Here is a 26,813-nt window from a genome sequence, read left to right on the forward strand (position 1 = left end):
TGATACCTGGAACTCCAGCTATCAAAAACCCCCCACGAAAGAAGTGGGGCAGGGCACGGTTCAGGACCGTTCCCTGAGGCAAACTGGCAAAACCTCTAGGGGTGCTCTGGTATCTGGCCAGAGAGTCTCTGTGGTGCTTCTATTGCTTCAGCACACACCCCTAGCTTGCGGGGCAAGGCTGTAGCGGAACCTGGCCTGGGTGCTTTCCCAGGTAAGCAGGGACTAGGGGTGGGGAGGGGGTGGGCTGTGTGGTTTCTGGGGGTGTGTTGGGGGTGTGAGGAGTGCCGTGGGGTGGCCTCTACATGCCTCCTCCTCCCCCCCCCCCCCCCCCCCCCCCCCCATGGCGCCAGCTGGGCTGTGCCTGTGGCAGTGCTGCTGGACTCATGGTTTGTGTGAGGAGAATGGGCCCAGTGGGACCTGACCCAACCTGGCTCAGCCTGCTAGCGCACCTTTGGACAGGACCGAGATGCGCGCCTCCTGTCCAGAGGTGCATTCCAGCTGGGCAGGCTGAGTTGGGTTGCATCCGGACGGGCCCATTCTCCATGAGAGTCAGATGGTGATATGCAACCACATGGCCATGCCTACAATGGGTCATGGCACATTGCTGCCTGACCCTTACAGAGAACAGGCCCAGCCTGATGTGACCTGGCCTGCCCAGCTAGTGCACACCTTTAGACAGGAGCTGCATATCCTGGAGCTAAGTATCTTGAGCTAAAACATGACTGTGACCATCTAATCCTCCGGGCACTTGTTTTAAAAACTGAATCTTTTATGGGATGTCTTGTGTTACCTTTTGGCTCTCTTTTTAAACAAAAAACAAAAGTATTCTTACAACTATGGACTGTTCCGAATGGTAGAAATCCAGAGCTTTGCTCATGATAATCACTAGTGTGTTATTGAGTGGTATTCAATATTCTACCATTTTAGTAAAATTTAGAACAAAAACACTGTAAAATGCTATACATCTTCTCAGGAAAAGCTTTCTTATTTGAGAAATCTTAAAGACCATTGACTTGAATGAAACTCTTCATAACTTTAGGCCAGTACATTGTTCTACAACAGGAACTTCTGTGTGATATGAACAATGAGTGCATAATTTATCTGTTCTACTCCTTAGCTCTTTGTCTATATTCATAGTAAGAGCTCAGTTTATTTGCAGGGTTTGGTTGTGTTCTTTCAGCACATGCAAACTAAGTAGGTTGTGAACCATGCAGATGCAAATGATCTGGCTTCTACTGGCACTAGTTTACACTGAGTGAAATATGTTTTTAGTATGCTACAACTTCATAGCCAAATGAATGAGTTGGATTCTATTTTTGTGCATCTTCAAAATAACATTTCCAAGTTGTATTCCTTTATGCCTTTTTTAAATACCTGCAGCTGATGGAAGCTGTGACAGCGTAACCCATAACTTTATTTGGAGGTAGTGGGCTTAAACAGACGTACCTGAGTGCATAGTTTGGTTTGCTGTCACTGATAGGTGATGACAAGAAGTGAAGAAGTCAGCCTGATGTTCTGATCAGTTTTAAATTTGTAGGACTTGAAGAAAAGATGCAATTGTGAACTTAGAATGTTTTATATGGTAAGTGTGGTATGTACCAATACAACTTTAACAAGTCACTTCTCAGAATAGTAACTCTAAAATGACAAAACACTTATTATGGCCATTCCTTATATTCTGCTGAAACTGCCCACAGATGTATATTCTGTTCAGCCTTTTTTCTCTGCATGCAGGTCTTCAAATATATTCTAAAATATAAATAGATATATATTTTTTAAATTTATTACCACTTTGTGCTTCATCATATGTAGGAAAACTTTTGTCTTTTAGGTATGTGTTAATGATGAACTTGTTGCGAAGAACTTTGCTTGTTATATGTCTACTGAAGAGAACACAAATAATCCTGCAAATAAACCAAGCAAGCAGTCCCCATTAAGTCTTGTGGGTTTTCCAGAAAAAGTGATCAGTCCTGTACTTGCTCTTTGGCCAGTGCTCTTACAGGGAAAGGCACCCAAAAACCTAAAAACAGGTGAGCATAATGTTTATATGCTGATTTCTGAAGTGTGGTCTGGTATGGCATGGCCTCTAGACTTTAATAAAAAAACAAAAAAGAAAAAAAACCCAACACTATTTTGATTGGTACCTATATGGCAACTTGAGTTCAAGTTGCACATGTGTATTTAAAATTCCACTTTAGTGCATGGAGGGGATAGATATACATAAGAATGGAGACTTTGGGGTGGTGGTATGTCTTAAGGTGTATGAATTACCCCGAACATGCACAGAATGTCTTCAAGAGGAGGTTAGATGAATATCTAGCTGGGGTCATCTAGACCCAGCACTCTTTCCTACTTATGCAGGGGGTCGGACTCGATGATCTATTGAGGTCCCTTCTGACCCTAACATCTATGAATCTATCTAAGGAGTCATAAAGGAGGAGTGGCCCAACCATTGCTCACATTTCTTGTCTGTAGTCCCTATAAGATGGAGCTACTAGTTCTAGTGCCTTGATGTACTTACTTACTTCAGTTCATTATATACAGCTTAGAATGAGTCATTTTAGGGTTTTTTTCCCCCCATATTACCACATTTTAATAGATTTTTAGTCCTTTTCTTTTCAGTTTGCGTCATGGTACTAGTCATTGGGAAATGTCCCATTCTACATCACCAGTTCTTGTGAGGGCATAGAACTCAGAAATGATGGGCATACTAACTGCTCTTTTAGTTTGGGGAAAATCCAGTGCTCCCAGTAAGTATACTACCTGCAAATCCTATTCCAAAAGGACTTCAAAGAGAAGATGTCTATTTTCATTGTTCCATAAATCTGTTTTCAGATTCTTGGGCAACTTCTGCCTAACTCTGGGAGAACTTAGTCTTCTAAGTTTCTTTTGATAGTGACTGCTTTTCTGTGGGCTAAGAGCAGAGCCGTCCCTTGGGACAGGGTGGGGGGGCCGAATTGAGGCGACTGCCCCGGGGGGGCCCCATGGACAGTGTCGAGGGCGCCACCGCTCTTCTGGCTTTGTGCTCCGGCCATTTGCCGCTCCGTGCTCCGGCCACTTCCTGGGCCCCGCCACCTGGGCCGCATAGGCTGATATGCCCCAGGCCCCGCATGCCTCTAGGGTTGGCCCTGCCTAAGAGGAAGCTGAACTCCATACACTGTTTCTATTTGTTGGCATCACCTCTGTTGATTATGGGTCTCTTAAATCTCATTCAGTCCTTTTATTTTGAAACTTGAGCTCCCCTTATTCCCCCTATCTGTTTTCTGATGTATCCATTGTGCTTATTAGTACTGAAGATGACTTGTGCTTTCCCTTTCTCAGAAGATCTGTATTCAGTTTCTGCTCCTTGGGGATCAGCTGCTCTTCTAGAGGAATTGCATTCATTAACTTCTTGTTGTAGATCCTCTCCCTGTCTGCCCTTTCTTTCCCTGACTGTTCTACTGCTTTCTTTGAAAAGACTTGTTTTTGCTGCAGTAATCATGTTTTGGGAAGATCTCACGTACTTTAGTGTATTACACTGGCACCATCTGCCTACACCTTAGGGTAGTGGTTTTCAAACTGTTCTGAGAGCCCTGGGCTTCTGCAGTAGGTCATTAGGAGTTCTGCAGAGAAATTGAGGATCAGCTCACGTCTGTGGAACCAGAGGCAGGGGTTCTGTGGCAGAAAAAGTGATATGAAAGTGTTCTGTGACTTTTTAGCAAATTTGAAAACCACTGCCTTTGGGCATGGCTGTCGCTGTTTTCAGCCTTAGTTCAACTATTAACTGTTCATTCCGTGACTCGCCTCCCTTCCGTAATTTGAGATTCATGGATAAAATAGTCTCTGCCCAAGGTTCTAGCTGTGGGATTTCAGGTATTTCAGTGTTAGACCTCACCAGTAATTAAGAAATTTCATGGACAGTTATGAGGACCACTCATCATTTTCCTAATCCCTTGGGTCTGTAATTTAGATCTTTCTAGGTAGGGCTGGTCAGGAAAACGGTATACACCATAGAGATTCCCTTTGAAGGTACTTAAAAGGAAATGTCTCAAGTTTCCAGAGACTAGTTTAGAGCACTTGCTTTTTTTGCACATCTGCCAGTGGACAGTTGTTTGGAGTTTTCCTCTTCATTCTTCAACTTCTAAATTACTAGTAGATATGACTTTCTGACAGTCTGGTTTTAACTAGTGACACCATTCCCTTTGTTTCATCTTTGCCATTTTCAGTACTTGTTGTTACAGTGTGTAAGCTTCTAATAACTGGTCAGCCATATACTTTCTCTTTCATAAAGATTAATTCTCAAACTGTTCCATATCTTTTTCTAGAACTAGTTCAAGACTTGATAGATCTGTTTGTGGTTTCTTCTCCCCTTTTCTCCCATAAAGCTAATGATTTGTGAAGACTAAGCTTCTTAACACTGAACATGTAGAGGCCTGTATCTTTCAATGTATGCTTTTTCCTCTAGTCCAATATGGCTACAACCTGGATACCTGTATCTTTCAAAGCACTTGCATAAATTACCTAGGCTTTTCAGGTTTTTTTCTTAGGATTTCAGAATGGCATTTGGGTTCCTTCCTCTTTGAAGGAATGCTCTATTTCCTCTGGAGTTGGAGTTTCTATTCTGAAATCTGTCGAGAAGCTATTTGGAATTTTGGTTCATTTTTGGTGTTGACCAGCTTTTCATCAGATGTCCATTTTGGCAAGGTTGTTTTTTTTTATCATTTGTTTAAATAAGGACTCTGTCATCTAGCTGCTTGAAGAGTAGCAGCTAATAACCTACTATGGGAGTCATTTGGATAAATTCTGTTGCTTACTTGTTATAATAACTGGAATGCTCAGTGTTACGGGGAAGGGTGACTCCTCTCCGGAACTCACCTGCCACATCTTTCATGGGAAAAAATTAGATGATTAATCCTGATCAGTGAAATACCAGATGGATTTCAGGTGCTCAACTAAAACAGCCATAGGTTTTATTTTGCTCACTCCTGCTCAGCCAGTTACTGGCTCAGAGACCCAAGTGGCTACAGAGGGGAGATCTTTGATACAATCAGGAAATAAAGTAGGTATTTGGGAGCTGCCCCGTTTCTAACTCAGTCTCTTTTCTTTTCCTCTTCCAGGTCCCACACAGTTTGAGCTCCCTGACATCTCTCTCAGTGCCAATAGCCCTGGTAAGTAACTGACGCCAACTCCCTCAATGGCATCTCTTCCGCATTACTGGAGCCCACCGCGTGCCTGCGTCCTGTGGGTCATGTCCCTCTTAGGGTCCTTTCTGGCCTTGGCTTCCTCCTAGGTGCCCCCGGGGCAGCTTCTTGTTTCAGCTGCTGGTTTTTATCTGTACCAGCTCCCGCCTCGGCACTTATCTCTTTAAATCCTCCCCACTGGGTTGTTCTCAGCTGGTGTCGTTTACTGCTGGCTCTGTGTTGCTGCTCTACCTCCCTCTTCGAGCAGCTGCATCCCCTTCAGACCCCCGAAGTAACAGGGTCTACTAGCACCCTGTTACATTCAGGGTGTCGGGGAGGGATGGGTCGTGTTTTTCCATGGGTATTGTGACTTTACCTTTTCTATATTGAAATAGCGTCCACGCTGGGATTTCTACATTTGATGAAATAAGTGAGTGATAGTTGGAACAGCTCTGTCCTTTTTTAAGTCTTGCCTTGAGGACATAAGAATATGGCAATGGATATATTTGGCTAAAAGCTTGCAGGCTTATGCATACACCTGCAGTAGGCTCTATGTGAACAAAATTAAGTACTGTGTTGTTCGCTGGGTCATTAAAGCAAGATTATCTCCCTATGTTTTTAAAAGTGCATGTCATGTCCCACGCACACTAGACAGGCTTAGGAATATCCACACATGAAAAAACACAGACAAATGTTTTAGTGTAAACAATGTAATTAGGACACATTTTGTTCTTTCAGTTCCTAGATAGCTTAAGTGGCACTCCACTATAGATTAAAATGTGTTTTTTACATGCATTCTGGTAACTTTATAAAATAAAAAAATTCTTTTTAGGAGTTTGTTGTTACTAGTGATTTCTGCTGTAAAGTGTAATTATTTGTTGCTTTTAGGGCACACTGCTTCAAATCCTCTTCTGGAAAAGAATGGTAAAAATCTTTCAACTACATCTTTTAATGGACATAATGAGTCTGTAAGTATTCTACTCCATTTACTTGAAATTTAAAATTTGTATAAAGTTTTTCATAGGTAAGGCCAGAAGGGACCATGGTGATTAATTACTTTGATCTCCTGTGTTTCATGTGCCATAGGACTTCATTGGATTCATTATTTAACTGGATAATGTTTTAAGGAAAAAAAATCTAGTCTTGATTTAAAAATCATGAAGGCTAGATGACTCTCCAAAACCTGTGTTATTTCAGTAGTTAATTACTCTTATTTTTTTAGAAGAAAAAAACTGTAACTTATTTCTAGTTCGACTCCCTAGCTGCTGCTTCCAGCCACTGAATCTTGCTGTTCCATTGCCTGTTAGATTGAAGAGTTTTTTAAGTGTCTTTTTTCCATGTTGGTTCTTACAGAGTGTGATCAATGTACCCTTAACCTTCTCTGTGATAACTGAAGTACAGCAGACTGAGCTGTAGAAGCCTTTGACAGTGTTGCATGTTTTCCAATCCTGTAATGATTCTTGATGCTCTCAAGTGACCTATGTTTGTTGTTAGGTGTGATTGGTGGTGGTGTTCTTGTTGGGTGTTACTGGTGTATTGTCAGTGTTGAAGTCTCAGGAACTGCAGTGTCCCAGCCAGGAGAATCCAACACCAATCTTGTCTTAATGAATGGCAGCAGGTTCAGTTTGGTGGTAAAGAATCAGCCAGGTTTATTGCCTGCAAACAGCCCTAGCATGTTTTGGCCTAACAAGTACAGCACAGCAGGAGTTAAGGCATTTGTATCTGTGACATGATAGTCAGCATAACACCACACAGGCTCCCCTAGGCCACTACAAAGTTCTGATTTTCAATTCTCCTCTTATACAATGATCAAAGCTACGTATTGCATTCCATCTGTATCTTGAATAGCTCAAACCATCCTGTACCCCACGGGCTTGTTCTACATCCTGATCTGAGCATTCCTTTTCCAGCCTTATGGACTATGTCCTAAACCTTGTATTGCCATCTCCCCCTCCCGTCTTTTTGTAGCAATGCACATCAGGCCCATATGCCAAGTGTCTTCTTTTTTTGTGAGGAGTTAATGCACTGGTCAGGTTTGCTGGTCAGGCCTATTTTGGCCAGTGCTTTAGCAAAGTGTGTATTAGTTCAACTGGACATTGGTTTCCAGAAATGGCTGTAGTGTTACCAGATGCAGAGATAATATTGTTTTATGGGGACAAGTGAACACTGGTATACAAAAATGTCAAAGATGGTAGGTAGTAGTGAAATCCAAAGTGGAATAATGAATCCGTCTGTCTTGGAGATTCCCTAGCTCCAAAGATCCCATTAGCCTTTTTTGCCACAATCGAGTGGTATCTGTACACTAGTGCAGAGGCTGCTCTGACACTAATTACAGTGCATTGGAACAAATTAAATTAATCGAGTCTGCTGGAGCATGGTAATTTCAGTGCTCCCACAATTTCCCATGACTCATGTATAAGTGTCCCTGTTCTTCAAAATGGCAAGGTGCTTTAGCTCGTTGAATGAGCTTTTTGAGCACCCTGCTGCCATTTTGAAGCGCAAAAATGCTGATACACAAGACAATGTAATACTTTAATTGGAGCAACTCTTGGAGCTGCTGTAATTGAAGTGCTGCCCCCCCCCCCCCCTTAGAACACATGTAAACGTACCTTAGCAGGTTATGTCCATTTGGTATCCTTCACAACTCCCAATATCTCTTTGAGTCCGTGCATCCCAGGATAAATAAATTTCCTACTCCTATGCCTATATTCTTTAGCTCTAGGCATATGACGCTTGGATTTGGATATATTAAGATGTGTTTGCTTGCACAGAACTTGCCAAACAATTTAGATAGCTCAGTAGCTGTGACTTGTCCAGTTCATTAATTTTTCATTCCTCCAGTATTAGTTTCATTTGCAGTCTGTGAATTTTCTTTAAGGTCACTGTTAAAAACTGTAGTGTAGAGCTAAAAAATTTTGGCTCCCTTCCCCTCCCCTCCCCTCCCCCCCCCCCCCACCATACTGGCTTTATGATTACTTTGTGCTTACTGCTGCATTTTTAGATCTGTCATTTAGCCAGCTTTTAGTCCTTCAATGTGTGTTTCATGTTCTTAATCAAAGTGTTAAATGTTTCCAAGTCAGAAGCCTTACATAAATCTGTTGCATCAAAACTAATACTCTTATCAACCACCTTTATAATAGAGGAAAAACTTGACAGGCTCTGTTCTTCGCATCCCCTTTAGTTGACATTGTTTATTTTTTCAGTCTTAAGTCACATGAATCCTGTTGTTATTTTGCCCACAATTCTTGTCAGGCCAAATGCCTGTAAATACTTGGTTTGTTTGTCTATTTGTTATGTTTATCCTTTTAGTTGGAAAACGTGTTTGTCTAAAATCCTGCTTTAGAAGTCATGCAGGAATTGTTTTTACCTGGTTTTATTTTCTTTCTTCTTAGACTGTCGGTGTGTTTCTCGGCTTTCCTTTTAAAGAAAATATAACTATTTCTGGTCAGACAGACAGGTATGACTAAATATATTTTAATTTTTTTTGTATCTTTTTATAATGCACCTGCTTAAGTGTTAATTTTCAGCTAAAGTTCCTATACCATTAAAATGAGATCTAGCATTTGTGGGAAGAAGTGCTATCTTACTTTGGCTGGTTCAGAGGTAAAATAAAACTAATGCTTCTCTTTAAATGAAAAGAATGAATTGTCTATTATTAAGGTCCAAATTAAGATGTTAAATGTGCGTTCTGATATGTGTGTATATAGAAGTTAAGTGTGTGTTCCATACTCTTTCTGATTGGGACCCAAGTCTGGTTTATAATGTTTATGGATATATGGAACTACAAGTAATTTTGCCTGGTTAAATGGCTAGATGCAGCTTAGTGGGACAGATAGCCAAATGTAATACTTGCATTACCCTTGATTTTTATTTCTAGTCTTCTGTAGTGAGATTTGTGCCCGTGTTAAAGTTTATTCATGAGATGACTTCTTTATTTCAGTGACTTACTTGAAATCACATGTAAGAAACAACTGAAAGAGATACAACAAGATGAAAAGAGTGGCTGTGTAAAGTACGTATATAACTCTTCGGTTTTTTCCCTCCTTTTGTACTTTTATTTTTAATGCATAGTGTGTGATAAATTCTGGGCAAGTTGAAGCACCTGACAACAAACTGGTAACTACAAAGCAATATTTTTCCTGTTTTGAAACCTTGTAAACCCTTTCACTTCAACCCATTCGATTCAGTTTTCCCTAACTGAAGAAATAACAGGCCATCATATAAAGGCTAGTTCCCTTAGTTTTCATTTACATCAGAGGCCAGTGCCAAACATTGTTTTAATATTGGTGATTTTTGATTTATTGGATTTATGACACATTATAACCTGCCTGACATCTGACTCCCCAGGTACCTCTCCACTTTCATCCCCCTTCTCTCTCTTCCTCCCCCTCCCCAGCCTGTCTCTCACCCATTGACTCCTCAGTCTACATTTTCACTGACTACCTGTCTTGTATGCATACCAGCCCAGCCTCTGGCTTCTTTACTTTTCATCCCATCCAGGAAGAGCACACATCAACTGCTGAAATTTCCTTAGCCTGACGAAGGGTTTTTGAACCTGAAAGCTTGCTTAATAATTGTTTTCCAACTATTTAAATTGGTCTAATAAAAGATATCAGATTCACCCAAAGAACCTTGTCTGCCTAGGGTTATAATAGACACATTAAGAAAGAATGTATGCAGTATTTCTTTCGTGTTTAATTACTAATGGATTTAGATCTGTATACTTTGCAGGCTTTTGCAGTTTTTAAATCCTGATCCTTTGAAAACGGATCATTTTCAGAATGAAAAACAGGTATTTCAGAACTTGGCTTTCTTTAACAATTACTGTATAAACTTATCTTTGTTTTTTAATTTTCAGTTGTTCATTAGCAATAATCAAGAATAATGTTTTAAATACTAAAAACTCTCTCTTCTGTAGTTTGATAGGATTATGTTTTGACAGGGTGTATATTCTGCACTTTCATTTAGAGTTCTAATTATTAATACTTGTTCTAGTGTATTTTGTGGCACGTGGCCAGACATTGGGCTTCGGGGGTGTGGGGAAGAGGGAGAGGTGGTGCGTGGTCAGACATGGAACGGTGGCAGTATGGAGTGACGGTAGCAGCTGCTGCGTGTTAGCTTCCGCTCCCACCCCCCCGCATTCAGCCGGGCGGCGCCTGTGCGGCTCGCAGAGGGGTGCCACTGCCTTTGCCCCTGCCCAGCCCTGCTTCTGGGAGGCGGAGGTGGGTGGTGGCACGCTGTTCCCACCCACCTGCATGTATTCTCTGGTTGTACTTCCCGCATACCCCCGGTTGACAAACCCTGCTTTAAGGTGCTGTTTGTTTCAGTGCTTCTGCATATTCCCACTTGAAAGCATTAAAGTTTGCTGATTTTGTAACCTTTTGTACTGTTACCATATTTACTTGAATCTAAGCAAATAAGCCTCCACCCGATCAGTGGGGGGGGAAGAGGGAGGTAAGGGGAGCCTCTGGTCTTAGATTTATGTACAAAGTGTGCGGAGGAAGGGCGGGGCATGCGTCTGTTGCAGCTCCAGCTCTGGCCCTGAGCCCAGGTTGGGGCCAGAGTCAGACCCATAACAGCTGCCTGCCCCGCTCTTCTGCTTGCCCTATGCAGCTTCTGCCTTCCTGCTCTCCCAGCCTCCCCCTCACCTTGAACTATCGGATGGGTGCAGCTTGGCTTCAGTTGAGGGTGCCTTCCCTCTTGGGCATGAAGTACATGGAAACTGTACCCTGCCCAGCAGTCCTGATGGTGCTGCATAGTCTGGCAGGGAACATGCTTCCACATACTGTGCTCTATGACCTGGAATGAAAAAGAACCAGAGCAGTGTCTGATAGTAAGGAGGGTAGGGAAGGAGTAGAGACTAGGGGCAGAAGGCAAGTGGAGGGCTGTGGAGAGAAGGGGCAGAGGCTGTGGAGGGCTGTGGTTTGGGGGTACAGATGGCAAGAGGGACAGGAAGATTGTAGCAGGAAAAAGTGGAAGGGGCAGAAGGCAAGTAGGCTGCCACACCTTCCCCTCTCTTCCTGCCCCCCCCCCACTCCCCCCCATAGCTGTGGGGTAGATGCATTAAGACAGCTCTTAATAATTAGATTTTATACCTGGAACATTATTTTAAAATGATAAGTTTTTCATATATAGAATCTATTTATGGGGGGGGTCATCTTAGATTCAGGTAAATATGGTAACTACTTTTCTTGAAATGCAAAACAGATATAAGATGTACATTATGGCTACTTTTGGGGTAGTATATTTAAAGGCGAGATTTTTATTAAATATTTTCTTTTTAGTGCCTAAATATGTGTATTTTTAGGAGTTTCTAAAGGTCAGTGCAGAACAACATTTTGTTGTTTTTAACAAGAAAATAGAACCTTGTTCATCTCTTGAAACAGCACCACTTCTTGTTGATCTGAAAAAGGTAATATTCACATTTATTTTTACCCCGTACATATTAATGGATGGATGACCCTCATCCCCTTCTGTGGGGCAGTCTAGGCAGTTACTTATGATCATGTAAATGAAAAATGTAAGGAAAAATATCCAAGTAATTAACTGGCAGAACTTTCGTATTTGCAAAAGAGGTATCCTTCCTGTGAGTCTCTCCTTAATTATTTTTTTTAAGATCCTGTAATTAAGCATATTTTCTCAACAATTTTTTTCATACTTCATATCAAGGGTCAGTTTGGTTTGTGTGTGTGGCTTCTTTAATGGATGAAAGACTTAAAATCCACTCAGCATCTTATTTTGTGCAATACTTCGTGCCTTTGTTATTGGTACTGCATACCAGGGCATTATTTCTTGGGTTTTATTTTGCTTTATTAGTCTAGAAGGATGTCATTAGCAACTGACTTCAGAATGATTCCCAACAAATGGGTTTTTAGATAAGCCCTGAGGAACCTTCTGCCATTTTACAAAGTATGTTAATGCTTGAAAAATATAAGCATATATAGTCTTTGTTTTGGAGAACAGTTTTTCTAAACCTATTTTAAAAGTTAGTGTAATTCCATCACGTACAATGTTTGCCACTTTTACTTTCAACCCATGTGGATCTAAGAGCGGAAAACTGTGAATGCATCGTTGTGGACAATATAATTAATCCAGAAGTGGCAACAAAAAACAGACAAGCTTCTGCAACAGATAGTATCTGCTATGCTCAAGGAAAAATAATTTTTATTTTATTTATTTTATTGTTCCTTATTTCAAATATTTAAAGATTTGTTTTCTTATGAGAGGACATTTAGAATTAAACGTTTAAACACTGACAGATTTTTTTGATCTAGCAGTTTTCATTTGTCTTTTTGTAGGAGCTTCTCTGGAATAAGTTTAGAGGTCCTACTTTCACAGAGTCTTATTGTTGGCCACCAATAGCTCGTGGATGTGATGTAGTTGTCATCTCTCATCATGGAAATGATCCTCTGTTGTATGTTCCACCAATTCTTACATTTTTGCAATCAAGAGTCTGCTACAAGTCATTGCCAAATGGGAATGGTGTAAGTCAAGGATGGGCACTTATTTGGGCTGGAGAGCCACTTACAAAGTTTTGGTGAGCTGTTGGGAGAGGTGGGAGGGTGCTGACCCAGCCTCGTTCCCTGTTGTGGCTGTTTACACTGCCTGGCGGGGGAGTGGAGCTACTGGATGGAATGGGTGGGTAGGGTCTCAGTGGAGACCGCCAGGACCCCTGTGGGTAGGGTGTCCTTGGCTAAATGGATGGGATGGGGCTGTGGGTGGGCATGGAGCAGCTTCTGAGAGTGGGACAGGATCAGGAGTGCGGGGTGGTGACAGCAGTGGGGCTGGGGCTTAGGCCTGGGACAGAGCCAGGATCCACTTGCTGTACATCCACTTGCAATGGGCAATAGTGCCCTGGCAAGGCATTGCCTGGCCCTGCGGACTGCAGCTCTCAGTGTGCCTGAGAGCCACACTTGGGAATAGGGCAGGCCACACTCCATGCCAAGTGGCATGAGCCCAGAGGTGGGGCCAAGGAATCCACTGTGGACTGGACAGAATCACTTGGCAGGCTGGATCCAGCCCATGGACTGTGTTTTGCCCACCCCTGGTGTAAGTGCATTCACTTTTTTAATGTGTTACCATTTTAAGGGCAAATATAGTATCAATTTAAATACAATGATTGGCTTATAAAATTTAGGCTCTTCAGGTGTGTTTTTTTTTTTAAATGCCTTGGCATCTGAATTAGATGTACTGAAAAGCAAAAGGAGGTAAGTTAAATCAATGTGAAGGTTCTCAACAGGGAAATTTAAACATTTACAGCATTTTATGGAACTTGTATCTTTCTAAAATAACTTAATGAAGTCTAAAGGAGACCCTGGGGTCTTGGCCACATTTTAGTTTGGATAAAATGTTTAAGTATCTGAATTTTCCCCTTAGTGTTCAATGAATAAGAGAGGTTTTATTTTTGTGGTATACCATTGTGTACTCTTGTTTTATATTTAAGAGTTCCTGAAGTTTCAGTGTGAAAAATGCTTTCTGTATAGTTTAACATGCTCTTTTACTTTTTTTTAAACACTTTGGGATCAATCAATTGTTATTATCTTAGATAACATTTCTATAGTATAACCCCTAGCATCCTGAGATTTATTTTTTTTTTGGTTCTAAACTAAAATTCTGCAGACTGATGTCTGTGTGTGTGTGTGTATCTGTATGCATATAGCCAACAACACTAATCGTGTGTCCTGGATGGAAGAAAGCACAACTTGTTTTTGAATTATTGAAAAAATATGGCAGACGTTCCAGACAGTTGCATCCAATGTTGTTATTAGTTGGACTGAAAAACGAAGAGGTCAAAAATATGAAGTTTCTACAAGGATGTAAGAATCACTTATTGCTTGCTTATGCTTTAAAATGATATGGGTTAAACTGATTTTGCAAAGTGTTAAGTCTGGTATTTTAAAATCCCAATTTGATGCATTTTTTAAAGAAACTGCATAAATTTACAACTGATGATGGATTATTTGCACTTGGAAGAGCTCAGTTAAATGGTAGATAATAAATTCTCTATGCTATCCTGCCAGTGAATCTAAAGCTCTTACAGGCAGCAAATCTGTTTGAGACTTTGAGACTTTATGAAAGTGATGCTCTAATTATCTACTTTAGGGCATTTGTAGATGACACGGTAGGTTTAAATTGAAGTGGTGCTTTTTTTTTTTTAAAAGCACCGCTTCAATTTAGGGCAAAGTAAACCCCTGTCTTGTGTACACCTGTGTCCTTACCTGCCTCTGGCGGTGGGGAAGGGAGAGCAAGCTGCGGGTTGGTGCTTCCCTCCACAGCAGTGATGGCCTCCTTCCCCTCCCTGCGCCCAGGCAGCACCCGCTCTCAGGTACCTGACTTGGATGGGTCTGGGGGGCACTGCAACTGTGGAGGGAAGCACTGGGCCCCTGTGCAGCTCATGCAGGCTCCAGGGAAGAGGGGGGAAAAAAAAGATCAGGCTCGCCACTTTTTTTCCTTCAGTTCAGCCTGCCTTCCTGGGCTACTGCCGGGCTGCTGCCTGCTGGAGCTGTCTGCACAGCTCCTGAGCCACATGGAGCCTGGTGATTCCCTTTGCGGCTGTAAGGTAGCAAACTAAGACTCCTCGGAATTTGCTACAGCAGCTGGAATTAACACGTCCTCGGATTTATGACACAATTGGTTCCTGAAACAGCGTTTCAACTTAAGGTGCTGTTAACTTGGAACCAATTTTCTCATAAGAAACAATGTTATAAATGGGGGATTGGTTCCTGAACCAAGGCCCAATACACTATTTTCACCAAAAATACCCCAGAATTTTGTACTTGATTAATTATAGATGAGAAATATATTAATGTTGATATATTAATATTGTAAGTAGCAATCATATTGATTTGGAAGGGCTTCTTTGAGGTGACTTTGGACTTTTTGAAGGACTCTTGGTTGGACTTTTTGGTTCTTGGCTGGAGTCTTCTCAGGAGTCTTGGGCGCAGGTTTTTCTGGAGTCTTGTCTGCTTGCTTAAAGGAAGTGTCCAAGGAAGTTTAGACAGATGTTCTCCAGGGAGATGAGTGATGCAGCGAACTTGTTTGCTGGCATGGCATTGCATTGGATCAAGCATTGTAAGTCAAAACTGGTGTTGTAAATTTGAGATAGGGTGTCAATTTATAAACGTTGTAAGTGTAAAACATAACGCGAAACATTGTAAGTTGAGGACTGCCTGTACACTGCTGAATTTGCAAACTCATGCAAATAACAACACCATTAAACCGGTGCAAAACGGCATTTAACCCACTTTAATGTGTCATCTATAAATGCCCATAGAGACAAACATCACAATCTCTTACTGAACTGAGGTATTAGTGTAGACTTCTTGCTTGGAGATGACCAAGTTTAGGCTGTTCTGTGTGATAAGCAGACATGGCCAAAAAGGAACTATGTTATTTTCTAGAAGTGGGAACTGATTGTACTGTACAACATAAAAACTAAGGCAGTTATTTTCCAGTATGGAGTATGTGAAGAATATTGTAAAACAGTGGTACTTGTCCTTTTTTCCCCAGTGGGCTAGATGGGCAGTACCCTGTCTATCTGCTGGCTGTCTTGATTCAGCAGCAGGACAGGTGTAGTGGGCACCATCTGGCTGGTTGGAAGGGGGCAGGGAGCAGCCCAGCTGGAATCTGGCCCTGTGGGATGAAAAGGGGTGTGGCCTGGCTGCAACCAGTAATGTGGAGTTTGGGATTGGGGAATTGGGTGAAGGGAGAGTCACCGTATTAATGGCCACCACTCCCTTGCTGTCAGATTTCCTGCCCTATGGGGAGCCCTGTGGGCCATGTAGGGGCTCCTGAGAAAATCACGGGTTTCTTACAGATAATTCGCAGTACTTATGCAGGTAAAGTATCGTTTTTCACGTAATATTTATGGAACTACCGTTGATCTTGGCAAATGGGTTCCTGTATATTCTGTGAAAAATGATTAGTTTACCCCTGCATGTGCCAGACACGTGGCAGGCACGCCCATGCACCACGCTGGCCCTTGAAACCCCCCTTCTCTCCCACATGCCCTTACCTTCATCCAACTGCTGGGGTTGTTCCTATAAGCTTGCCTGGCTGTATCCTGGCCATGTCCCTAGCAGCTGTTTGCAGGCTGGAGGTGCAAAAGCCCAAGTTTCCCCTTGCAGGCTGGAATGCTGCCAGCCTGCAAAGGGAAACCTGTGCTTTCATGGGCTTTTCTGGCACAGTCTTCAACCATTAAAGATTGTGATGTGGGGCTAATTTCATGGTATCCACGCAGTCTGCGAAATCACAATTTTCTCAAGGCCCTATAAATGATGGCTCTGCAAGCCGCATTTATGCAGGCAGGAGGTTAAAAAAGTACAGTGTGATGATAATAGGAAGTCAAGCTAGTGCATATTATTAACTTAATGTACAATTTGGAATGTTAAGTTTAAAAAATTGAAGTGGACCAAGAGACTGCCGAATCACAAACGGGCAATCTACCTAACTCCTATTGGTGGGCAAATTGCAAAGAGTATAAGTAATTGGAAATAAGAAAAGATAGTGGCTGAGAGTATTGATATAAAATCAACACTTTAAAAATATATTTTTGTTGACCCTGGATTGATTGCTGAAATTAAAATATTGATGGCTTTTTGCTGAGGCAGTGTGAGAGGGCTTTTTAAAAATTGCCAGTTAACTAACTGTGTATATTTCTGTATGTAATGTATATTCTTTGTGATGTATTTTGTGAGTGAATTCAGGGTATGATTGACATTAGTTTTATATCTTGTTTATTAATTGGTAGGCCTGTCATACATTGAGGCTTGACATGACTGCATAACTATCAGTTGTATTTATTCATTTCAGCAGATCTGAATTATAGGATTACATGCTGCATATTTAGACCCACATTTCTAGACTTGTTTCCCAAAATTATTGTTGTTTTTTTTTTAAAGCAGGTACTGTTAGGGAGATCTGTAGACCTACATTTGTATTGTTTATTCCTATCCTCTGACTTGCAGTCCTTTCCAAAACTATCTGTACAGTTTGCATAAGTTGGTAGGAGTTTGTAGATGTTGAATGCTTCATTTTTTTTACTTAAAGAATTGGATCTTTCGTTTTATGAAGGGAAGGGCCGTGGAAAATATCCTTTAAAGTGTGGTGGTTTTTTTTTCTACCTCCTTAACTTGGGGCTGGAAACAGAAACAGGATATTGCACTGTTACTTGAATTTGTTGCATTTCACTCCCAGCATGGAAAACAGGATTGGGAGATGCAGCATTATCTGTTCTGCCATTTAAGGCAATTTTAGCCATTTTTGTGCCCTAAATATCACAGACCAGTTAAATCGGGAACCACAGGCAGATCCCAATGGCCGTATAAAATTCTTTAAAAAGATTCCTTCTGAATGGTTGTCCATGTGTGTATACTCACTGGGTGTGCTCATGTCTTGGAGCTTCCTTTTGGATACAAATGTGCATTTGGACAAAATTGTCTTGAACTCCAGTTACTGGGAACTTTTTTTTGTTTATTTTGTTATTTTTAATGTAAAAATAAAATGACCAAGTGCATGATGTAAAACAACAAGAATTGATAACAGTGCTTTTGTAAATGAAAGCTGAAGTGTTGCCAGCTTTTTTTTACCTTCCACCATGCAGGTGAAGTGATTGTAACTACACCATACAGCCTTTTAAGACTGCTTGAACATCATAGCTTATTATTACTTAGACTTTGCCATCTCGTTCTTGATGAGGTTGAGGTACTGTTATCAGAAGCCAGCAAACAAGTGAGTATGAGATTTGTTCAGGTGGTCTTATGTTGCTTCTATTGTATGTTATAACTTACATATTTAAAGGACAAGGAACTGTTATAAATACGACCTCAATAAAACAGGACTATAGCCTATGATGTGATTGTCCAAATTTTAGCAAAAGTAACAACACCCCCCACCCTTTTCCCCTCCCCCAAAGAGTTTAAGAGGTTTGCAGTACTTAAAAAGAGACCTGGGAGACTGGGATGGGGAGCAGTTTAAGAACTGATTTTTCCTGCTGAGTCTACAACAATTTGGAATAAATTTTCTTAAGACAAAACAGATCCCCACTGAAAGGACTTTATATCCCCATATCCATGTACCTTCACTTTATTCTTTTTTTTCTTTCTAGTCTATTTTCATTTGCTTCAAAAGACTTCCCAAAAAACATGCTGCTTTTAACATGGTGTCTAATGTCTCTGAGCAAAAAGGGAAAACTTAGCTCATGGGATTGGTGTGATGCAGACACTTTTTTTTTCCTCAGGCCTGTACAAAGAACTCCTTTTTTCAGTTTTTTTTACTGATATCTCCTTTTTTGGATTACCTGGTAGGCAGGCTTCTCAGTTCCCCTGGAATGGAAGGTAGAATTTAGCTTGAACCAAGATTACCTTCCCATCTACAAATCGTACAGACTAAGTCTTTTTGCTGCAGGGTCAGTAGAGACTATTCAAACTGATCCTGACACACGGGGGCCATAGGGTGATGTGCATTTGTATCAGTAAATGATGCACTAGAAGTGAAGGCATTCTGTATTGTGCTTGCTGCAAGGGGGAAATAGAGGCCTTCTACAAAATGACCACCTCCCACCCACAGTGGGGCACAGCAAGCAAAGCTGCAGCCCTCCTCTACTCCCCCACGAACGAGGTTGTCAGCTAGCATAGGAGTGGTACCCAGCTTTTCTCCATTGCAAGTAGAGCTGCATCCTTTGGCCCCGGATGAGCAGTAGCTCTGCTGACTGCAGGCAAGTCTAGTCCTGGTTCAGTGACAGCCTGGTGCTGGGAGGAGGGGTGTGGGCAAGTTTTGCTTTCTTAAAGCTTCACCCACTTTCCTCCTCCCTCTCCTATTTTGGGATCAAGGGGGTGCATAGGATTTTTTATGTATATGTACTTTGTGGGTGCTTTAGTGTGCACCTCAAGCAGCTCATCTGAGGCTTTTGCCTTAACAGTACCTGGCCTCATGGCAGGTATAAAAGGTCCCTGCATACTTCAACACCATGACCACGAAGGCGGTCCTTCCTAGTTGCTGAGGACAACCGCTTTTCTGGCAAGGGGTAATACCTGGGTGGAGGTAATGTATATTTAACCTCTCACTTTCACTTCCATTAGGAAGATCTTGGCTTTACACCCACTTTATGGAAATGGGAGATTTCTTCCTAGCTTGCTCCTGTGGGCTTGAGCCTGCACGTAGGATGCCCACCAAAGGATTTGGAAGCATCTGAAGCCCCACGTAGAGGTGGAGGATGTTTGCTGGCAGTATGACCACATATGGTTCTTGAATGACTCATGGATTTGGAATTGATTTGTCTGATTTGACTTGGAACATGAAAAATTTTCCTCAAAAAAAAAAAAATCCTCCAAAAAACAGGTCCATGCATACTTTCTGCTCTTCAGTTTCCTTTACCTACCTTGTCTTGAGATGGAATATACTTACCAGCATGTTTGCACCCTGCATTTTTGAATGGATGGGTTCTGGCTTATACATATGGTGTGACTGGTGATTCTTAGATGCAGTGCATCTCCACTGACTGTTACTGTATTTAGACTGGAATAAGAGAGTGGTTTACCCCAAAAAATGGGAAAAAAATCTTTTTTACAGGTATTTATGATCCTAGACTATTATAAGAAAACAATCCCTGTTCCGGGGAGGGAATCTGCGCCACGTCAGATTGTTGTTGTTGGAACTCATTGGAATAAACATATAGAACATGTAACAAGAGAGTTCATGAATGATCCTTATATTGTGATAACATCTGTGGAAGAAGCATGCATATATGGAAATGTTCAACAGGTAAAAATCCAGGAATTGTGCTTTTTTCCCCTGAGTTATGTACTTTGTGTTCTGTAGAGAGGTGCTGCTTATATACTTTTTGCAGTGTTTTTTATAGTTGGAATGAGCTTAGTTTTTATATTTGAACGTTTATGGGATATTTCACCATTTTTTATTATGCTTATATTTTAATCACAGTCAAGAATGCCTAAACTAGTGATTCTCAACCAGAGTGCTCTTCCAGCCTTACTTTCTACAATTCTAAGGGCACTGACAGATGTGGGGAGGGGAAGGAACAAAAATGCGCTTCACTGGAAGAAGCAACGCATTAGTTTGACCTAGGTCTGTAGCATCTGTATAGATTGGGCACTTCAGTGGGGCTTTCTGCGGTTTTTATCCAAAGCAATTCAATCATCTATTAGATAAAAGCGCCAAAAAAGCCCCAGTAAAGTACTTCATCTATACAGGGGTTGGGTGAGCCAGGTCCAGCTAACGTGATGCCTCTTCTGAGCATGTGTTGGGCTCAGTGCACAGGCGTATGGCATTTGAAGTGCTATTTTTTGGGGGGGAGGGGCGGGTTTATGTTTGTCAGTGCCCTAAGTAATGCACATCATCCCAAATAAGCATCAGGTATATGTAATTATGTACTATATATACCACTTTTGTTACAGAGCAATTATTCCAGATGTACTAGATTGATAAAGGAATATAAAAAAATATTTCCAACTTTTTTTTAAACTATAAAGTCAGGTGTCATAATTACCATGAATCCCAGCACTTCATGGTATACTACAAAAAATTCTACACCTAAAAAGGTCATGAGATTAAAATCTCATGTGTTTATCACTTCCAGCCAAGCAAAGTACTAAGTGCAACTAAATATGTCTACTTTCCAGTGATACAAAGCTCAAATCAGATCAGACTGGGAGATACTAGACTTTAAAGTTGTGACATTTTAGTTAATTAAAGAAAATAGTCTTCTTTTTGACTAGACAAATTTTTGGGTGCAGAGAGAAGAATTTTTGTACTAGGCTTGATTTTTAAATGGCAGTTTTTTAAAGTGACCATAGGAGTTGGGGTACAGTCTCTGAATTGGAACTTCTCAGATCTTAAACCAATGTTTTTTAACTTAGTTAGACTTAAGGCATCCCTCAGAAAATGCTGGCTCTTATTTTTCCATAGTCAAAAAATTGAATGAAAACTAATGGAGCGATTCTTTTGTTGCAGAGAACTCAAAAAGATCATAACAGGTCAGAATGTTTTAGCACCATGGATTAGTATTTGAAATATCGGAGTTTATAAAGCAACCAAAATGCTGGCTTGCATCCATAGATGCTTCTCAAGCAAATCCCGGGACGTCATTCTCCCGTTGTACTCGGCCTTAGTGAGGCCGCAGCTGGAGTACTGCGTCCAGCTTTGGGCTCCACAATTCAAAAAGGATGTGGAGAAGCTTGAGAGAGTCCAGAGAAGAGCCACGTGCATGATCAGAGGTCAGGGAAGCAGACCCTACGATGACAGGCTGAGAGCCCTGGGGCTCTTTAGCCTGGAAAAGCGCAGGCTTAGGGGTGATCTGATGGCCACCTACAAGTTTATCGGGGGTGACCACCAGTATCTGAGGGAACGTTTGTTCACCAGAGCGCCCCAAGGGATGACAAGGTCGAATGGTCACAAACTACTACAAGAGAGTTTCAGGCTGGACATAAGGAAGAATTTCTTTACTGTCCGAGCCCCCAAGGTCTGGAACAGCCTGCCACCGGAGGTTGTTCAAGCGCCTTCATTGAACACCTTCAAAATGAAACTGGATGCTCATCTTGCTGGGATCCTATGACCCCAGCTGACTTCCTGCCCTTTGGGCAGGGGGCTGGACTCGATGATCTTCCGAGGTCCCTTCCAGCCCTAATGTCTATGAAATCATATTTGTGTACCTAAACAGTACTAACATTGCGTAGCACCTTGTGGCACCCTTGGAAGAATCTCAAGGTGTCTCAGGGTTCTGCAGCACCCTGGTTGAGAAACATAGCCTTAACGATGGAGGCTGCAAGTGGGAAGGGAACAGGGGAAAAACCCTTGTCATACCCTGTTCATATTCCCTTTCAGCATCTACTCTCTGCCACTGTGAGACCCACAATACTGAGCAAAATGGACCTATGGTCTGACCTAGTAAATGGCAGTTATTATGTTTTTGCGTAGTTGTGTGAAATCTTCAGTAGAAGACCCTAATAAAATAGAAAAATCTTAGGTTTTGTTAAACTTCATAATATGATTTATAATCTAATCTTGCCTGAATGTCATATGTATACAAGTTGAATTTTTCATCTGTTTTCTATAATAGATTGCTTTACGTTTACAACAAGCACATCTTTGCATGCAGACATAAGTGACTACTTTTTTTTTTTTTTGAGAGAGAGAGCTAGCCCCTGAAAGCGCTCTGCAGCTGTGGCATAACACATGGTCTGTCAGAGGGAAGGGAGGGGGAGGGGGAGAGAGCTCCTGACTTCTGAATGGTCCAAGCTATAGGGTGTGGGGAACAGAGCCCCCTTGCTTCGTGAGCCTCCCCCACCTCCCAGTTACCCTGGCTTGGGTTTTGGGGGGAGCCGGCTTGGGCCTGTAAGGTGAAGGGGCTCTGTTCTTTTCCCCTCCCCTCCCACCCCCAGCTCTAGCTACAGAGTAGCCAGTGTTTGTTGCATTTGGGGGAGCTAGAATGGGGGGCTCTAACTCATGGTATGTAAAAGACTAGCGTCTGTGTGTGCCCTTTTATTTAGAGCTGCATGCGGCGTTATAACTGGCATTACTAGTTATGTTTTTTGATTCTGATAGTGTAATTGCAGTGTATAAATGCAATGTACTTATGAAGAAGATTCACTGTAGTAAAATGACAGGATTTTTTTGTCCCAGTTAACTTAATTTTGTCACTTTTAACAGGTAGTGCACCTTTCTTTGAATTGTGACAAAATCTCTGTACTACTCAGGATATTGGATTGCACCCCTAGTAACGCTCAGAAAACCTTGATTTTCACTAATTCTGTGGATGAAACGGAAATGGTTTATAGAGTAAGTATTATTGTGAACATATAGATATGGAGGGTGTTTTTAAGTAACACGGTACAGCAAGTTACAGCAACACTGACTTCTGAGCAGAGATGAAAAATGTGGACTTCTGAGATCAGTAATTTCTTCTTGCCAGAGAAATAATTGGTTATAGATCAAAATACTTCCTTTAGAGTGCCACTTTAAAGTTGTGAACAAATTTCATATAACACTGTTTCATGAATTTTCATTTGGGAAAATTAAAAGTTGTCGGGAAAAGGAACCTAAGGCAAACAAGGTAGGAGGGTAGAAACAAAAAAGGAAGAAAAGCTGAGTAGACAGGGAAGAAGCTTGTAACTATTGGAGAATACTTCTCTGCAAAACCTAAGTAGAACCCACAATCTTTAAGAAAAATAAGGCCTTGAACATCAGAATTTGAGTGCTTAAAATGAATGAAGGTTGTCAATTTTGGCCTCAGGGTTGCTGTCGGATCCTTATCTGTTAAATGAGTAAACTAAAGTCAGTTTTACTTCACAAGGATGCTGTAAAAATAAATCCATTAATGTTTGCATAGCATTTGGGGGCTGTGGTGATGAGGAAGTAATATATCTAGTACAGGGTTTACATAATATGCGGTAAATAAAGTCAGCTTATACCCTTACCACGCTCCCTGCCCCCCTCACCCCACTAATACACTATACAGTAAACGGCCTCAGTCTTGACAGGGCTTACCAGCCCCTTGTAGGGTTGGTGCCTGACCCCCTTGGTTTGTTACTAGTAAAACCCTTCTTTACTTATCCCACCACATTTTAGATTTCCTCTGATCATATTACCGGAATTACTGCTCTTCCTTCCTATTGGCTAGGATTATTTCTGAAACCCAGCTTTGCCCCCATGGTACAGTAACACCACTCCTTCCGGGGAGCACTTGCTATATTTGCCTGATCACCTTTACCCTGCTCCCCCAAGTCCAGTGTTGATGGTTTCATTTCTCAGTAGAAACTGTTTTTTTCAACTGAATAATTGCCAACACCATAATTTTTTTTCTCCCACAGTTGGTGTTCCCAGCTTGTGTACAACCCTCCCCCCCCAGTCAGGGCCCCATTCATCAAATATAATTAGAAAGCCTGTTGGCCAAGGAGTTGAAAGGCCAAAACGGTAACATCTTTGGAACTTAAGTGCAAAATTCCTCCATGTATCTTTGTATGTTCCAAAGCATTGTCAATGCTAAATGGACATAAACTATAAAATGAACATTTTAAGTTAATTATTTTCCATTCTTGTAGACATTTTAAGGTGTTTGTTTCTGCATCGTTTGCAGTGGATTTTTTCCTTTCTTTCTTGGGGCTGCCTGGAATCCTGGCTTGCAGTTGGATATGCATGGCAGTTACTGACAAGATGTTCATGTGTCCAAGGATTTCTAAATTTCCCTGTTTCAGAATAATGTTTCTGTAAAAAAGCAAAGGTGCATATTAGCATCTTTGCTTGCTTACTTACTATAAAAGAACCTCAAAACCAAAATGGGCACCACAGTTTGTATGTCCTTTAAGTTCCATAGAAACTGCTCCTATCTCTTGTCCATGTTTTTGGGATGGAGTACAGAACTTTAATGGACTCTAAGAACCCTTCACTTTTTCCAGGCTCGGTATTATTGGGCATGAGGAATTACCTTGTTTTCACTTCTGCCTTGACAGTCCTAAATTATTTTCTGGCAGGTAACTGCATCCATATGCAACTTAAACTTTACATTTCTCTCTGAACTGCCTCCCTCCTACTTCTTCCTAAAAGAAGGGAAGTAGTTATTAATGTTAGTCTGAAGTCACTGTAAGGTTCCAGAGTGTTTGAAGAGGAGAAAGTTAAGGAAAAAGAATTTCTGCAACAGCTATTTTGATCCTTTTATTCATTGTCATCTGGAGGCACAAGGAAGAGGAGTATTGCAGCACATCTTTCCTGATAATTCCCGTATCCCCAACCATCGCCCACCTTTTGTTTGAGAAAAGCCGAAGGAAATATTTGCAGTTGTAGAGGGAGGTTCATTTTACTGTAATGATTGAATGGGATCTATAATGCTTTACTTTCACTTTATTTTTCTATTTGATAAGTCTAAGTTAAAGAAATTGGAAACTGCCCTAAGCATTTCAGTGCCCCTATGCCACAAATGGTTAATTTCCTTTTGGTTTGTTCTAAGACTTAGATTCTTAGGACCTATTTCCTGTCATCCTGGAGGATTGCCCAACGCATGACATGCACCTTGTCATACTGAAACACAACTATTCCAGCCCAGCTGTGATGTGGTTGGTAGTTTCACACACAACACTACTTGTAAAATAATTTTCTCTTGCCTTCAAGGTCCCCTTGCATCACAATCCTGTCAAGGATCACAAATTACTGTAGTGGTATAGTCTATACAGAAAAGGAGGCCCTGGGGCATTAGAACCCAAATGTCAGCAATGCAGATTCTTTGAGCAAGCACAGGCTGTCAGATATGCAGATAGGAACTGATGTAAATCCTTGTATATTAAGAAACTACAATATACTAGGATTACCAAAAGAAAAACTCCCTTTACTGCCTCAAAGGCAGTGTGGGAGATTCTCTGAACAACACTCTATTAATGCTTTCACTTATGCAGGCAAAATCCCCCTTTGTTATGTAAGCAAATATGTGGTTTCAAATACTTTTTCAGTCTCTGAAATCTATGGGCAATGCTGGCATAGTATAAAGAGCCTTTCTTTTATTTTAGGATCTAGTTTGGCATGGTGCAGTTAGAGAGCATGGCAAATTGGAAGAGTTTCTCATTACCCTAGTCCTGCTACTGGGTCAAGCAGACCAACTAGGTCAGGGGCGGGCAAAATATGGCCTGTGGGTCTATCCAGCCTGTGGGGCCCCTAAAAAATTTAGAAAATTAATATTTATCTGTCTTTGGTTCCTGTCAAAAATGGGAATCCTGTCAGGCTCCTGCAACAGCAGGGCCTGCCTAGCCGCGGGCCCCCCCCCCCCCCCCCCCCCCCAAACTGGAAGCCCCAGCAGGAGCTTCTGGCCTGGGACCATGTGGCTGCACCTATTCTGGAAACACAGGTAAGGGGTGGGGGAAGGGCAGGGGAGGACTGCTGCAGGGGATGTCCTGAGCAGGCACGGGCAGCCCTATGTGGACTGCGAGTGGCTGCAGCACGGTGGCAGGCAAGGGGCCGCTTTTCCCGTGCTCAGCACCAGCTTGTAACCCGCCCCCACTGCCAGCCTGGGCCCCACGCTGGCTCTGGGCTCGTCTGTTGGGGCTGCGCACTTTGGCAGCATCTGTGGCCTCCCTGCTTGCCACACCAGGCAATGTTTGCTGCTGCTGCTGCCCATCTGTAGGTCACGTGCTGGGCACCCCAGAGGCGGCGGTGGCAGCAAACACTGCCCAGTGCGGCAAGTTGGGGGCGCCGCAGCTGCTGCTGCCGACTGGTGATCTTGGAGCTGGCACAGGGTCCAGGCTGGCAGCAGGGCTGGGTTACAAGCCCCTCTTCCGCTCCGTGCCCAGCACCCCACACTGCAGTCGCTTGCAGTCCATGTGGGGGTGCCTGTGCCTGCTCAGGACATCCCCACGTAGGCTGTGAGTGACTGCAGCAGGGAACACTGGGCAGGGGAGGGGCCGCTTTTCCCGGCACTCAGCACCAGCTTGTTCCCTGCCTCAGAGCAGGGGGTTGGAGCTGCACATTGTCCCCTGCCTGTACCGGGGTTAGGGGGCACTGGGAGGGAGTGAGTGGGTGTGTGGGGCCCACACTGGTTCATAGATTCATAGATGCTAGGGTTGGAAGGGACCTCAATAGATCATTGAATCCGACCCCCTGCATAGGCAGGAAAGAGTGCTGGGTTCAGATGACCCCAGCTAGATGCCTATCTAACCTCCT

At 42.2% G+C, this 26,813-nt stretch overlaps 1 protein-coding gene across 6 annotated transcripts in view; it reads left to right on the top strand.

The window, feature by feature from the left end:
• TDRD12 (tudor domain containing 12) overlaps positions 1 to 26,813 on the top strand; it is a 77,656-nt gene that overhangs the window by 15,172 nt on the left and 35,671 nt on the right. For all 6 annotated transcript variants that reach the window (XM_019492869.2, XM_059713849.1, XM_059713851.1 and 3 more), the window contains 12 exons: positions 1,832 to 2,030; positions 5,097 to 5,147; positions 6,048 to 6,127; positions 8,552 to 8,616; positions 9,100 to 9,171; positions 9,891 to 9,951; positions 11,467 to 11,571; positions 12,458 to 12,643; positions 13,819 to 13,975; positions 17,761 to 17,888; positions 19,728 to 19,919; positions 22,821 to 22,949. In XM_019492869.2, coding sequence (XP_019348414.2) covers positions 1,832 to 2,030; positions 5,097 to 5,147; positions 6,048 to 6,127; positions 8,552 to 8,616; positions 9,100 to 9,171; positions 9,891 to 9,951; positions 11,467 to 11,571; positions 12,458 to 12,643; positions 13,819 to 13,975; positions 17,761 to 17,888; positions 19,728 to 19,919; positions 22,821 to 22,949 — 1,425 coding nt within the window. The remainder of the gene's footprint in view (positions 1 to 1,831; positions 2,031 to 5,096; positions 5,148 to 6,047; positions 6,128 to 8,551; positions 8,617 to 9,099; positions 9,172 to 9,890; positions 9,952 to 11,466; positions 11,572 to 12,457; positions 12,644 to 13,818; positions 13,976 to 17,760; positions 17,889 to 19,727; positions 19,920 to 22,820; positions 22,950 to 26,813) is intronic.

Source organism: Alligator mississippiensis, chromosome 10, assembly GCF_030867095.1.
Source record: "Alligator mississippiensis isolate rAllMis1 chromosome 10, rAllMis1, whole genome shotgun sequence".
NCBI classification, from domain to species: Eukaryota; Metazoa; Chordata; order Crocodylia; family Alligatoridae; genus Alligator; species Alligator mississippiensis.